General features: G+C 37.0%; 2 protein-coding genes across 2 annotated transcripts in view; one reads left to right on the top strand and one right to left on the bottom strand.

The window, feature by feature from the left end:
- Window positions 1-8100, top strand: part of LOC131440520 (protein unc-80 homolog) — a 33292-nt gene extending 25192 nt beyond the window's left edge. Inside the window, exons 29-36 of the mRNA XM_058611871.1 lie at window positions 14-574; window positions 1888-2053; window positions 2113-3197; window positions 3257-3405; window positions 3462-3993; window positions 4054-4842; window positions 4898-5066; window positions 5371-8100. Of these exons, the coding sequence (XP_058467854.1) occupies window positions 14-574; window positions 1888-2053; window positions 2113-3197; window positions 3257-3405; window positions 3462-3993; window positions 4054-4842; window positions 4898-5066; window positions 5371-6293 (4374 nt within the window). The 3' untranslated portion in view covers window positions 6294-8100. The remainder of the gene's footprint in view (window positions 1-13; window positions 575-1887; window positions 2054-2112; window positions 3198-3256; window positions 3406-3461; window positions 3994-4053; window positions 4843-4897; window positions 5067-5370) is intronic.
- A 68-nt stretch (window positions 8101-8168) lies between these two features.
- On the bottom strand, window positions 8169-10171 carry LOC131440521 (vacuolar protein sorting-associated protein 72 homolog). Its single transcript, XM_058611872.1, has 5 exons — window positions 9678-10171; window positions 9486-9621; window positions 8999-9426; window positions 8756-8945; window positions 8169-8697 (listed from the first exon to the last, which is right to left on the bottom strand). Exons 2-5 carry the CDS (start codon window positions 9617-9619, stop codon window positions 8292-8294), a joined length of 1158 nt encoding a protein of 385 aa, XP_058467855.1. The 5' UTR covers window positions 9620-9621; window positions 9678-10171; the 3' UTR covers window positions 8169-8291.
- Window positions 10172-15982: the final 5811 nt, after the last annotated feature.

Here is a 15982-nt window from a genome sequence, read left to right on the forward strand (position 1 = left end):
TTCCTGATTTTAGCGATCTCTTGTTACGGCAACCAAAACACGGAAAAAGCAACAAACAGAAGCCATTCGTCATGCTATCCAACAACAGGAAGACAAACAACGGTCCGAAAGGCAAAGTTTCCTAATAACAACGATTCCTCTAACACAGCAGGCAGCATACGAGCCAGGTCTCGATCATGGCCCTGGCGAGGATCACATCGAAGAGGAAGAAGATGGTGCTCGATCTGCGATTCATATGCATGCTGCCCATTCTGTCTTTCCCTCCTGTTTGTGTTCCTCGGTAATGCAAATTGTTGCCTGTCTCGATGATGCCGCTGTGAACGCCGATGGATGCTCCGTGTATGAGACGGCATATCAAGTCATATGGGTCTGTCTCGTTGAGGATTCAGCACTGTTTCTACGCTACGTTTTGGAACGACTCACTAGAGATCACCAGGACCAAATGTTCAAACTTTTGAGACATTTAATAAGATTCGTGCCAAGATTGCCACAACAGGCTGCTTTTGCCCTCTACAACTACATAATTGGATACGTGATGTTCTACGTACGATCAACACACGAATGCAGTCAGCAGGTATATAGGCGTTATTTGTATGTATAGTATAGGTTGATAAATCAGTAGTGCCACGTTTATTCGGCGGTTATTTATGTATGAGTTCAATTCCCTTCGTTCCCATTTCTTCACATTAATGATTGTCGGAAACATAATTAGACCATCATTATCAATAAATGGGGGTATATTATATATATAAGTAACAGTAATAGGGTGAGAAAGTTCATTTCAATTATAAATATCTTTCTCAATTTACTGTCGCACATTTTTTTGCCAATCAAGGCTTATTTTGATAAGATAAAAGCAAAAATTACAATATTTTTTAAATTTTTTGACTTGTATTGTTGGAATAGAATAGTTAGAATAGAGACACCTTAAGGATATTACCGAGTGTGATATAATTATCAAGTCTTAATTAGTATGATGAATGCTTTATTTTATTCCATTATAATCCAAAGGTTTGTTTTTTTATGCTTCAAAATAAATAATATCAATATTAAAAACTCATTTGGCAATTATTTGGTTAAAATATATTTAAAATTCTCACAATATTATAAGATAATGTCCGAACCAATTTTTTTCTCGACGGCCTTGAGTGGGAGTACCGATTATCAGGACATTGTTTACTGTACGCACAGATAGACTGAATGGTTACTGAACCACTAGTAGGACGAATAATGCATGTTAAAACGTTCTACGAATTGTCGCTGTTGAAATACAAGCGAACGTCCTATACGTTTCGAATATGTCTCGTAAATGATAAACCTAGTTTTATTGAACACTCGTTTCATTTTAAATGATTCAATTTTTCCTTCCTTTGCTAACGGTTAATCAGACTAGAAGCTTTAACATTTAAAAAAAGATAGTTTCATGCCGTCATAATGTTATTTTTTCTTGAAAACACAACAACCTGGAACCGACCAGGGACGAATTTCAGGAAAAATTACATTGAAATGTTTAACGTACACAATTAATTAAAATATCAGCGTTTTCGAACTACTTCTTCTAAGAATGCCTACTCAGAGATTTCGACAATTTGTTCCCCCAAAACTACTCCCAACTACTATGCATCTCCATTGATAAAAGGCACATCGGTAATAGTTGCATGAAAACTTTGTTTTTTTTTTCAATTTAACATTTATTTTAATTTAACAAAATATGAAAAAGAAAAAGAATAAATAAATGAACATAAAAACTGCTGCATGCATAATATCATATAAACTAAATTTATACAATGAATGATCTGATTTCAATTCGATGTAAGCGTAATGTTTCACACCAGTCATACACGTCATATTTCTATTATCGCTAAATACATCGACCGTTTTTTTTAGCTGGTTGGCTCAGCCCTCTCCGTACTATGGATGGTAGTGCACAGTGTACACGGGATAATGTTCAAAGATTTGAAACAAATTCTACGAAAGGAACAGTGTGACGCATCAATTCTGCTAACTGCAAACGTCCCATCGGCTAAGAAGATAGTTGTCCATGGACCAGAAGGTAAAGAAGTTTGTTTTTTTCTTCATAGAAAATAAATAATTGAAAGTGAACAATTTTAGACGAAGGTGGCATACCTTCCCAGTTCCCCGTCCAAGAGGATACGCAATTCACACAACTGCTTACGGAATCATTAGACTTTTTCGGAATCGATGAGAAAAAATTCAATCAATACCAATTGGTCGATTACAAGACTCAACAAATACTAAACCCAAACTGGTACGTTCGTGATTTATACTTTTTCAAACGATCCCAATATCCGCAGTTGCGTCTAGTCGAAATGAAGCCAGAAGAGGCATTCAATGCACTGCAGCGCCAAGAATTGTACAAAAAGTTTGTTGAAATCGGAAAAGTTCATCTAACATGGGCGATTTTGAAAAATGTGGACATGGTAGTACAGCGTGTAGTATTTCTGCACGAAGAATTGATGAAGTTACCTTCATTTCCAAGAAAGGCATTGGAAGTTGATCTGGATTTACATCAAGGTGGTGAGCTCGGAAAAGAACTTTTAGGTTTGGATGTTTTGCATAAATTCATGTGGGTTCGACTTATTGCCCGGATGTTTGAAGCGATGGCCGGCAACTTTGCTTACTCAGCGGATATTCAGCTTTTTCTGAACGTGCTTTCGGGAGCTGCCCTGCTACATTCAGAGGATTCATGCATAATGCGTTACGTCACGGCGACATTCATCAACGCCGCCTTCAACTTTAAAAATATTTTTTCCACGAATGGATACTTTATGATTATGCCAACGCTTCTTCAGGTCTACTCTCTACATCAAACTAATAAACTGGTTACTACCACGATAGAATATGCGGTTAAACAATTTTATTTGCTAAATAGAAAACCATTCATCTTACAAATGTTTGGTTCAGTTTCCGCCATATTGGATACTGATGAAGATGGCGCTTATGGCGAAGCTCACAAAGTCCAATCAAGCTGCTTGTTCAATCTGCTCCTTAGCTTAGAAACACCGTCCCCTGATCCATTGAATATTGCTGAGTTAGTAAAAGAATCAAAACCACTAAAGGCCATCGATTTCTGCTATCACGATGAGGATGAAATGGTAACAGTACTGGATTGCATTACGCTGTGTGTTATGGTTGTATCATACTCTGCGGAAAGTACCCGTGGCTATCAAATGTTGGTACGGTTCCCTCATGTCGGCAAATTCCTTCGATTTTTAACTTGCATCTCACATTTCAGATTATTCTAGAAGCGATTCTTCCTTGCTACTTGCAGCAAATTCAATCTCCAAGTTATATTCCTTTGGAAGGAAAGTGCGAACGCGATATTATTCTGCAACTGGCAGTCGCCATCAGAACAATGGTTCATAACTGCGAGGGTTTATCAAAGTATGTAAATTTCTCCTGCCATTTTATGTATGCCCTTAAAAATATACCTTTTCCAGGAGTTATAATGGACCATTCCGAAACAGCCCCGAACACAAAGGATCTAGCCAGCGAAATTGCTCCCGGGGCCCACCCTGTTCTCCAGGCTTGGATTTCGACGATGAATCCCACTCAAAGTATGTCAGCGACGTTGGTCGAACCAAAATTACCAATGAATCCGTCGAAGACTCAGAAACTATCCGGGCCGAATTTCGCAGACCACGAGACGTGCTTCTATCTGTCGTAGGTGAATTCATAACACGTGCGTCATCACGTCTAAGTGAGCTTGCAAGAAAACAGGGAGAAAGTAAGCCTGTCGAACTGTTGGACGTCAAGTGCCACGTTCGACTAGCAGAGATAGCTCATTCATTACTCAAAGTATCGCCGTATGATCCGGAGTCCATGGCATGTCGTGGATTGCAACGGTACATGCAGTTCATTTTCCCTAAAGCAGATTGGGCAGATGATCATGGCATGAAACCTGCTTTGGTCACTATCCTACGGCGTCTGGATAAAGTATTTTTGAAAATTTCTAAAAAGACGTCTATACGGGTAGGTTAATATGTAATATAAAATTCCGGTTACTTAAATACCAATTTAAACAATTTACAGCGCAACACGGACTGGGAGGCCGCTGCTGGCCTTTTAAAGGGCGTATACGAATCAATTGTACGTTATCCGCATGTACTTCATTGGCGTGAGATGAAGTCTCTACTGACTACTGTTCAGAATCTAATTGTAAATGAGCCGGGTAATTTCCTGGATGGTGTATCAAGTGCAGGAGTAGCTCTTATGTCAAAAAGTCCACCTCCATTTTTCTGTTCTCAAGTTGTACGATTAGTGGCACTTCAAGTTGTAAGCCCAGTGGATTCGGTATCGCTGGGATTAGAACAAATTTGTGGAGGAAGTGCTGAGTTTCCTACGCAAGAAAAAGCTGAACGATTTATGATGCATCTTTTGATGCCATTGTGTCTTAAAGTATGTAGTGGGCGCATCATTTCGGATATAGGCGAACTGAAACAGTCCGACGTTTCGTTTCTTGTCACCGCTGTTTTGAACGCGATGAGCCCAGTTGCTGGGAGAACAGCCCAATCCGGCACGCAAAGCAATCGCACCGGTGCCGATATTCGAGCTGGATCACTGACTTTCACTGGAAGTCGAGATGCGAAACGACCGGCGAAGATTTCGTCGTCATTGTATCAGGCCACTTTTCTAGCATTGCGTGTTTTGTGCATCTGTTTCGAGTCCAGACTGTCCAACGAATGGCCTCGCATTGTGAGAGTGATGCGAGATCTAGGAAGAAGAAATGAAGCTGCTCCTGAGCTGTGGAGCTTTATGGAATTTGTGGTCACACAAAGGACACCACTCTACATTGTGCTAATGCCCTTCATTCTACACAAGGTAAGTGAAAAACAGTTTCGAACATTTCGTGAAAATTGTATTTATCTCCCTTCAGATATCACAACCTCCCATCGGTGATCATGAGAGACATATGCAGTTTCTAATACGGGAGCGAATGCGAGGAATGCCTCCACCCGGGGGAGTTAAGTCCAGAGGGGCAATTCTACTAGAATTGGCTAGAGAGATTAGAGATTTACGTGAAGAATTAGAAGAAAAACGCTATGGTACGTAACAAATGATTGTCCTATTTATAATGATTATTCGAAGCAACTTGATTATTTTATATCTTTAACACGCCTTTTGACTCACAATTTTGACTTTTTTTTTTAAACAACATCACGCATTTTTAATTCTAACATGATAATAGAACTCATTAATAGAACTTCAGTTTCTCCTCAATGTCAGATTAATTTCATACTGAAATAATCCAAACTCTTGATTCAGATAAACAAACTATCATGCTTTCAACATTTCAAAGAATTCAAATGATAATAACTGATAATCTGATTGACTGTGCCATTTTCCCAGATCGAGATCCTGCACCTGCTGATCCACCGCGCCGTGAGATGCCTAACATGCCGATGCCACAGGAACCAACAAAGCATCAACAAAGACCATCGCTGATTTCAATGTTCACGGGCGGAGGACAAGCACCGAGTTTTTCATCATATCAACAAGATTCTAGAAGTGGAACAGGCGTCGGCACGCCAAGCGATACACTTTCACAACAAACTCTTCATGCACCCAGATGTGAGTCCTTATCAAGTTCTACAACAACTACAAATAAAGAGATTTTGATGGCTGATAATCAAAGTGGTGACGGTATAACGCTCACACCGGGAATCGTCCCAGAAGGATCTATCATTAGACCTGGCCCTCAGTCGAGTGTTTTAGCAGATAGCGGTAGTTATCCTCATCTATCACATTCGATATCAATGCAGCCATCTAGTAAGGTGCATGCTCCGAAACTGCGATTTGTATCATCAGTAGAGTTTAAAACCTCCTCTGGTGAAACATCTACCACCCCACTCTCACCAGACAGTCTGGCAGACGACAGCTCGGGAGAAAATCAAAAACATCGTCTGCAACGTTCCCGAGCACAGAGCAGAAAAACATTTCGCTGTAGACGCGGAACAACTCGTTCAAATAATCATAGTGTTGACCCGCTTCCTCTTTCAACCGTAACAGCTGTTGTTGGTGGATCGCATACTGTCCCAAGTGAGCCACCCCCCGAACTAATAAACAAAAATATTGCAGCAATCGGTGATCTCTCCTGGGACTCAATATCTCAAACATCGTCCACTTCAGGTTATCGCGACAACTACAGTCTGCAAACAGGTTTACTCTCTCCGGACGGTTCTTTTACCGGAACCGCACTGGGGGGTCGTTCGTCCTCCCAACATTCGCTACTCATGCTCTTTGAAACGCAGGATGAGGATACGTTGATTTAAGGTTTTAGATAAATATTTGCAGTTCAATGTGTTTTTAAAAGGATTTTAACGCAAATTTTAACCTCGATGTAAATAAAATTGTTAAGACATGTGCTTGTCGACGAATCGTTAGGTGGTTAATGAATAGATTAGGGAACAGAAATGAACAATTCACGTAAAACATACAATATACAATATGATTACCAAAACCGTTGAATGCTTTTAATGTGTGATAACAAATGTAACAATTTTGAGTTAACAAAACAAAAACATGTTTTAACAGAACGTATAATTTTAAATTTAGTACTACACAAGAATACGTCTTATAATCTTATGAAAACTAGCGCACAAACATTGTGTATATTGGAATGGAGTGGTAGTAATTAGAAAAAATGAATAGAAGAATTGCCAAAAGAAAACAAATCAATGAATCAATTGAAATGTTAGAGAGTTATTGACTATAATTTTTATCCCACGATCGAAGCAAACCAATCCCACTCGACGAATATTTTTATTGAAATATTAAGTTTTATAGCCAGTTGATTTGTGATTTCGAGATGAAATTGACAAAGAATAAGTGCTATGTTTATATGAAATGTATTTAGAAAAACAGTATATAGAGTTAATTGTTATGAAATAGACATTGTTGTGAAAATTATTTAACCATTTTGTAACGAATATTAAGACGAACAACATACCAAGTTGTAAGTAGAATGTGAGTAAATTGAACTTTACGTTGGTATAATGTTAGTATTATGAATAGTTTTAATGTGAGTTGAAAAACGAAGACGTACTAGAACATGAATGTTAACAAGCCAAACAATTCATCCATATTATGACAATGAATTTAGAAACCATAAGCAGATGCCAAAGTAGATCGTACCATATATAAACTAAAAAGATAAAAAGAGTTTAAAGAACATATAGACTATTCACTATGTAGGAAATATAATAGTGAGATGATTCACTGGCGACACATGTTTATGGAAATGTGCACCTTTGTCAAATAATATACCTTTGTTTTAGTTCTATAAGGTATGAATAGCCAACAATGTCATTATTTGAATGCGAGATTTTCACCACCGTGCTTCAAGAGAAAAAATTTATTATTTACAAACAACAATAGCGAGATATTTGATAAAAAATATATCGTTATACCCAAATGTTTGACTAAACTGCTTTACATCGAACTTTACTTGGAATTATTTATCATCTCGTGAGACGACAATGATTGTCGATAAAGTAGTTAGAAATTTCTTAAAATAAAACTCAGCTTGTCGAAACGCATTATCAATTTGGCTGCGTACTTACAATGAACTGCAATTGCTAGATGAACTCGAATGAATATTGAAGAGCATTTTTCCATGGGATTGAAAATTTACAAGATCATCTCATCCCGTTCATGATAATGACCGAATTGGCGTATTCTATTCACCTATTATAGACTCAGTGGCGTACCGTACGTGAAGGAAACTAATTTTTGTTTTGCTCACAAAGCCAACGATGGGAGCAGCAAATCAAATTGCGCCACGTGCGAAAATGTTTCTAGATACGCCACTGTATAGACTTACAGACTATAAATATTTACAATTTGAACCGATTGTTTGAAAAAACCCTGAAACAGTATTATCACAAATGAAAATGTATTATGCAGATTGTGTCAACTACACGATGGTTTGTAGTATGAATTATCTACACCAAAACCACAATAAACCCTAGCACATTATAATGATAGTCTGAATTAAATGTGATAGAGCATAATGATAATTGTTACTGGTAATGTAATGCGTGCTATAATAATCATTTAAACACTACTAACTGTTTAGAATGTTGTATTAATTAGGTAAACAAATCACGCTTCTTATACTAATAGTAAATATATGTATTTGTGGTTTATTCTATTGGCAGTGAATTATGGTGACAATTCTGTAGAACTTTTTTTTCGCTTTCATCCTTAAGTAATTTATTAAACCTTTAATGTACAATATTAAAAAATAGTTGCCTACCGACACGATAAGTCTACGAATTTCCTGCAGCAGATATCATTCCAAGTATCGAACTATTTTTGCTCAAGCTCTTTAATCGGTATTCCTTGATCTTTTTACGCCACTCTAACCATTTGCTCACCTCAGGATTGTCTGGATTTCCTCGGTCTTCGACTTGCTGGTAATATGCTTCTCGCAGAATCTTGAAAGCTTGCAAGTTACGATACGGAAGCTGAGTAATAGGATCAAAATATCTGGCAGGGAGTCGAGTAATTGCGCAAATTTGACTTCGTCGTTCCCTCTTCTGTGGTTTGGGGAAATAACTGCTAAACAATGCATCATCTATGTCATTTTCGAACGTGATAAAAGTTCTTTCGCAACGACCTGTTACTTCTACTTTTGGAAGGGATTTCCTTCCTTTCTTTGGTTGTCTCTCTTTGCTAGAATTTTTACTTACAATAAAAGCAAATTCAATATCATTATATTATGAATACTTGCCATTTTTCAGGATCTTCTTCGGTTTCATCTGTTTCCATTTTTAACGAAGAATCGGATGAATTGTTTTTGGTTGGTGACGCATCCTCTACCAACGGCATAGTTAGCGATCGATATCTTAATATGGGTCCTGTGAAAATTCGCTTCGTAGGGCGAGTTTTCTTTTTCTCCAATTCCATTCGCCGAAATTTCTCTGGAAATAAGAATAGTTAATTTTTTATAATTAAAGACAATAATTTTTCCAACCAAGTGATTTTAGATTATCCTTCTCGGTGATCTTGGCCTCATCTAAAAGTTCCTCTTGCGTTGGGATATACTCTTCTACTTTAACAACTTTCGGTTTACGCTTTTCCGCTTCCACTCGTTGCTTCATGCGGTTGAGAGTAGCAGCTGACTTTGCAGCCGTCGATTTGCGGAAAGATTTCCGTCCCGAATCATGAACCGTGTATGTACTTTTTTCTCTCTTCTTAGGCGACCTTTGTCGCTCAGTTCTAGGTTTAATTTTAATGGTTTTAGTGGATTTCTTCTTTGCTGAAGGTTCCTTATAGGCTTTTGTTATAACCTTTTTTCTGCGTTTTGGAGCTGCATCTTCTTCCTGGTCTGATACTGGTTCATCATTTTCGTCAATGCTAAAATCTGAGTCAACGATGTCATCTTCATCATCATTTTTCTGACTGCAATGAAAGTTTTACATAAGTACCAAGTTTAGGCGAAGCATTGACTTCTATATTACATATATTCTTTATCGTCCGCAGTCTCATTGAAACCACCATAGGATGTTTTATAGAATTCATCCTCTTCTTCGTCATCTAACAGCTTAGCTATTCGATTACCAGCATTAGCACGTCGCTCGCGATTTGCAGCCATTGCTAGAATTTTTTGATACAGATAATGGTAATAACTTCGTCTTAAATTTGTAAAATACTCAGTGAATGTGGCGAATGTTTAACTTTTTATGAGAGTCAATAATCACAGTAATACTTTCTAGTTTACTTGTTACACTAAACTAGAGATGGGCAATTCGCTCCTGAGCTGTTCCAGTGAATCGAATCATTGAAGTGAGCTGACAGCTCACAGCTCTTTTCAAAAGAACCGCAGCTCACCAGCTCACTCATTTGCTACCCAGTTCACTGCACTATGACGAAGGGAACACGCTACGAGCTGATCGGATCTTCGGCTCTTTAAGAGATTCAATTTAGTCGACATCAATTAAAGATAAGTTAATTCGCATTGCATTCATTGCATCATTGCAAATCAATGATTCAATTTCGATCATGCATATGAAAGAAAACCGGTGCATAAGAAAAACGGCGCACAAAATGAACCTTAAGTTTAAACTAAAAGAGCTGATGAGCTGATACATCGAATCGATTCACTTTGGTGAGCTGATCGGTTCGGAGCTGTTCACCAAAATGAGCTGTTTTGCACACCTCTACACTAAACTAGCTTCAAAATTCCGGAAATATTTCATTGTCCGACAGCTTCGATTTTGAAACATTTCTGACATTTATTACACTGTATCAGAAACTACCAAAATCTGGCATATTAGCGGTTTTTCAAAAGAGGGCGAAACTCACATTGACAGTAAATGAAGAAGTAAACGTTGCCAGGTATACCGATTTATGACCTCTATACCGCAAAACAGATATGTTCTCCTAAAATACCGATAATTGACTGATCCTACAGATAAATAACGATTTAGGGTTTTTAGTTGGGGAGACATGAGACAAGGTTATCGCAAGATTTTTTTTTTAATTTATTTCGAGCCCCTGTGATATTTCCCTAGTACTTATGTTGGCGAGATCCGGATACAGATATGGCACCTGTAGATTTTCGCGTCGGATACAGATTTTTGGAAAAATGACCTGATAACGCTAATAACAGCGATGAATGTTCTGATGTTGGGTTCCAATTTCTATTTATGATTCATCGTATGTTTTCCGACCAACGTTTAATAAATCGATAAATTTTTATTAATCTTTGAAACGTATGCATATTTTTCTACCATCCTTTTATTTCCGCTGAATAAATCAACATAACAAGATTTTTGAATTTGTTTAGTGGATTCTGGTATGATAATGATCATATCAAGTCAAGATCAGTTAAGATGGAAATTGTAATTTATAATTAATGGTGGGTAAGCAGAGGAGAGATATGAACCACGCCGACATGTACATGCGCTGGTAACGAACGATGCTCACGGCGTGCGGATTTTGATTCCGTACACGCGATAAAGTAAAGTTAAGTAAAGTAAAGTAAGTAAGTACACGCGATGAAGAAAACGAAACCAACTACCGAAGCTTGGCTTTGAAAACATTACTAAAATCAGATAACAGATATACAGGCTCGAACAAAATTTTTCAAAATCCTGTGTAAATTTCAAATTTGCTATACATTAGAAACACTACTGCCACCTACTCGACCGTTCGCCGCGATCTTTCAAAACGATCCACTACGTTCCGAAACGATAACAAAATCCTTCTAACACTTATCACATGATTTCCCTAAGTGTTAAAGACAACTTTATTTCCATGTCGCATAAATCACACGAGAATTCGATCGGAATAAATCAAAAACAATCTTGTCAGTGTTCGCCACGCTGATTGAGCAAATTTTGCACACAGTTCATATGTGAGCCTGTATATCTGTTATCTGTGTTTCCATTAAACCTTCATCCAGCAAATTCCTTCATCTAGTACTCCTTTTATAGCGAATTAAACAACCGGTAGCGAAATAGAACACGGTGTGCATGAAACGATAACATGTGTTGAAACTTTGTAGACCGTACCGTAACAAAGCCATTTTTTTTCCAAATCTGGTGATAAGTAGCGTTACAGGAGCATTCCTAAAAGTTGCAAATTGAAAATTTTCAACAATTTAAGCACCCTCATGCATATAATTTGACGAAAACGATTGATTCACATGTTCCTTCAATTGACTTTTCTGACGGCTCACTTACAAACACAAATAAAAATGACAAATAAAATGAAAATGGTTTGTTTTCATCTGGAAACGCCTGCTTCAGTCGATTAATTTAATAATTTTTTAACCGAATATTACTGACGTACCTGACATTAAAATGTTCCTGTAACTTGACGTAGTGTCCCTTCATATGAATTGCTTACAATTGATGTTGTTGTTCCGTAACCGTTCCATGCCGGTGATAGTCGCCTGATACCACGTGTAAATCGCTCATACATATTGTTTTGTTTTCACCAGAAAATATTTTGGCCACCCGTTTTTTCACAAGGGGCACCGTTAATTTTTCACCGGGCATAGAAACCTCAACATCAGAGATACCATATTCACAGATTTTTCTGTAAAACTACATATTTTTGCCTTTCTCATATAGAAAGGTTATGCAATCACTGTGAAAACCGATTTTTGAACCGAGGCCCGGAGGGCCGAGTGTCATATACCATTCGACTCAGTTCGTCGACTACGCAAAATGTCTGTGTGTGTATGTGCGTATGTGTGTATGTAACGTTTTTTTTTTTGCACTAACTTTTCTCGGAGATGGCTGAACCGATTTTCACAAACTTAGGTTCAAATGAAAGGTCTTGTGATCCCATACAAAATTCCTGAATATTATTTGGATCCGACTTCCGATTCCGGAATTATGGGGTAAAATGTGCAAAAAATTGTGAAAATAAGTGCACTAACTTTTCTCAGAGACGGCTGAACCGATTCTCACAAACTTAGATTCAAATGAAAGGTCTTGAGGTCCCATAAAAAATTCCGGAATATTATTTGGATCCGACTTCCGGTTCGGGAGTTATGGGGTAAAATGTGCAAAAAATTGTGAAAATAAGTGCACTAACTTTTCTCAGAGACGGCTGAACCGATTTTCACAAACTTAGGTTCAAATGAAAGGTCCTGTGGTCCCATGCGTAATTCCTGAATTTCATGTGGATCCGACTTCAGGATCCGGAAATATAGGGTAAAGTGTATTAAAAATTGTATACCATCACTAAAAAAATTTCTAAATCGACCTCAAATCTTTTTCAATTGATAGTTTTTATCAGTAGACGGTCAAACAAACCGATTTCGGTTATTCTTTTAAGAATCGAAGAAAAATATTTTGAAGGATGCCACAGTATTATATGTTATGATATGAGAAAGGCATCATTACACCACTAGGTGGATTAAAACAGGTTTTTCCTATATTACCACACAGATTCTGTACGATTCAGACGATCCGTCTCCTTTCATAACAGCCAACCTTCGTCACCGTCAACATTAATTACATGCATTCTTATGGAGATATTCACCCGTAACGTCACCGTCACGGAACGTCTTGATGGACGGAACGTGTGAACGTTCTGGTGAAGAAAGTATATTTATATATATAAAGTATATTCCTGAATGTATTAATATATTTTCTTCGAGAAAGTGGGTATTTCATTGCAATACGGCTGAGGAACATAATTTTCAATGATTATGGTAGAAGTGATGAAAATTAATTGATATTAACACATTTTCCAAAACGACCACATGTCCCACAACAAGAGACATTATGCCTTACAACAATTTTGCATTACGTTCCTTTAAATGTCTAAATAGAAAATGAACAGAAACAGGAAATATGATTTGTATCACTGATTATTCGTAATCAACTAATTGCAATCGGGAAGTAACAGTTTCGATCTTCCCTATGCTACATTTTGTTTAATTTTAATTTAATTTTCGTGATTGTTCTCATTTTGGGGTAGGTTGGACGAATTTTGTGCTGGGTTGATTGGCCGAGATGTATATTTAGCAGAGCAGTGAGCACTTTACTATTTGTGAAGGTACCCTTATTTTTCACCAAATTGGATATAATCATAAATGAAATAAATATAGATTTCCCAGAGTAATAGTAATGTAGTTGAGCAACCCGTGACAACAAAAGCACCGTCTGGCGGAGAATGGGTGCGAAAATGTAAAATGTAATAACTTTCCGTCCGTCAAATTTTGAAATGGGCCACAGTTTTAGTCAAATTTAACTACTCGACACCAAATAACCACTCAAGTGTCAGATTTTAACCAAAAGTTAAAACTAACCGTGAAATGGTTCACAGCCTTAATAGCAAATGGCATTGTCATGGACACAGGTATGATTTGTTTTGTTTCTCTTCAGAATGTAAATACGAATGGAACGATTGATCAAAGAATGGTGACCGCAGTATCAGTGCTAAGCTTGTAATAATTTCTCTACGCTTGTGGAAAAGGAAAGTAATCAGCTGGAAAATACAATTACAATTTAAACTAAAATAGATATGATATGATATTAATTGCAATACCATAGAGTGCTTTTCTGGAAGATTTGACTTGATCTAATTGAAAAGCCCTCTTCTCAATAAGTTCAAGGTACAACATTTCGTAGTCTAATTATTCTTCTGTATTGACAGCCAAATAAAATTTTTTTATGTGATAAGCCAGTTATTGTATTTCAATTTTGTTTGCTTCGTGATTATATTGCACTTCAAATCAACTCTCAATCATTTGTTATAAGTTATTAAAAGATTTATAATTCTATTTTCTGTGTGATTTTGAAGATACATCACAAGTAACAAATTTCTAGTCTAATGAAAATATTGTTATAACAGCTTTTTTTAAATTTACGAGGGTGTGAAAATTTATCCAAGGGAGGTTAATTTATAATTCAATTCCAAGAGCTGTTGAGCCATGAACACGTATCGTGTAGGGTTCGGGAGGTAGTCGTGATCGTTTTTAATTGAACTTATTGTTAAATTCTCGGTGTTTCTTTTACCGTGTAATTTTATTTCATCTTCTGATTCATGATTCTGATCGTTCTGATTTCCTGAATCATCCCAAACAATTTCACCTGCTATTTCCAACTCACATCTATCGGTCACAATGCTTTCTGTTTCCATCGGCTCTTCTGAAGAAACGCTTTCGGTTGTTAAATTTTCTTCGTATGGAGGGATTGAATTTTCTTGTATGAAGGGGAGGGCAGATTCCTTCAATCTATCATTAGTATAAAATTATTGAAAAATGATATACTTCAATTTTAATCTCGTGTTCTCACCCTTGGCTTCTATTGAGATAATTTTTGAAATCATTTTCGGTAAAGTGAGGTGAACACACATAGTCCTCATTCGTGAACTGGGAGACTCCACATAACTTTTTCCATGCCTCTATATTGCGTGTCCTTTAGACCCAAAATTTTATTAACTTGAAATCCTATAGAAAAACATTACCTTACTTGTTCTTTATCAGCACTTCGCGACGGCCCAATTGAAATATCCCCACAATTTCGCACTCTTCGATAGACAATTTTGGAAAATCGACACCCGACGTATTTTTTGTTGGAAACAATTTGTCAGATCGTCATAGCTATAATCATAGTAGACGCATGGATATGTAAGACTTAAGGCAAAGAATGCGCACGGTGCATAATTATTAACGCACCCATTTGCCGCCTTCAGAAAATGATTGCGCTGATTCAGTGTCATCAGCACTTCCTCATTATGAGGCCTCTAGGTTTATTTTCTTTATGATATAATGCTAATATTTATGATGATAAGAAAACATACACTAGAAATAAGTAATAAAAATAAATAAAAATGATTAATAAGCAGAAACAAGAAAATAGAGAAAAATAGGTGATTCCAATATTTTATAAATTCCATGAAACTTTTAGCATTTTAAGTTCCTGATAAGATTTGCCACAGATTGACCTTGTCTATCAGTATAGAATTTGCTGCAGATGTTGACCTCTCTGAAGACGTCAGACCTCTTCCTAGGATCATCGAGCTGGCTAACAGGATCACCGCACTAAAAGAAAGGAAATGATTTTGCTGAATCTATGTCTGAAAAAATGTAAAGATCGAATTATTTTACGTTTTTTTTTTTGATAATTCAAAATGGTAAGTGCTAACGTTTTGCAATCTACAAACATTTTCCACTGATGCATTTAATGTGTTTCACATATTTTATCATACTCGACCAACCTACCCCAGCCCTAGGATTGGTTGGCCGATTTTTTTCTCTCCGCATTAGATTTTAAATAACCTTTTTTCTCTGATTTTTTCAAGAATGATTTCTTCGGGAATGTATAAATTCACATATGTGCTCAAAAATTGTATCTTCGTGACTACCCAAACCGTCCATCAAAGAGTCTAACGAGAATAAGTACAGCAATTCCGTAAGCAAAACTGGGCCAACCAGTCTCGGTTTTCCCTATGATGGTCTCAGGGTTTCGGTTCTGTGAGAAGCCACTATCCG

This window comes from Malaya genurostris, chromosome 1, assembly GCF_030247185.1.
Source record: "Malaya genurostris strain Urasoe2022 chromosome 1, Malgen_1.1, whole genome shotgun sequence".
In the NCBI taxonomy this organism is placed as follows: domain Eukaryota; kingdom Metazoa; phylum Arthropoda; class Insecta; order Diptera; family Culicidae; genus Malaya; species Malaya genurostris.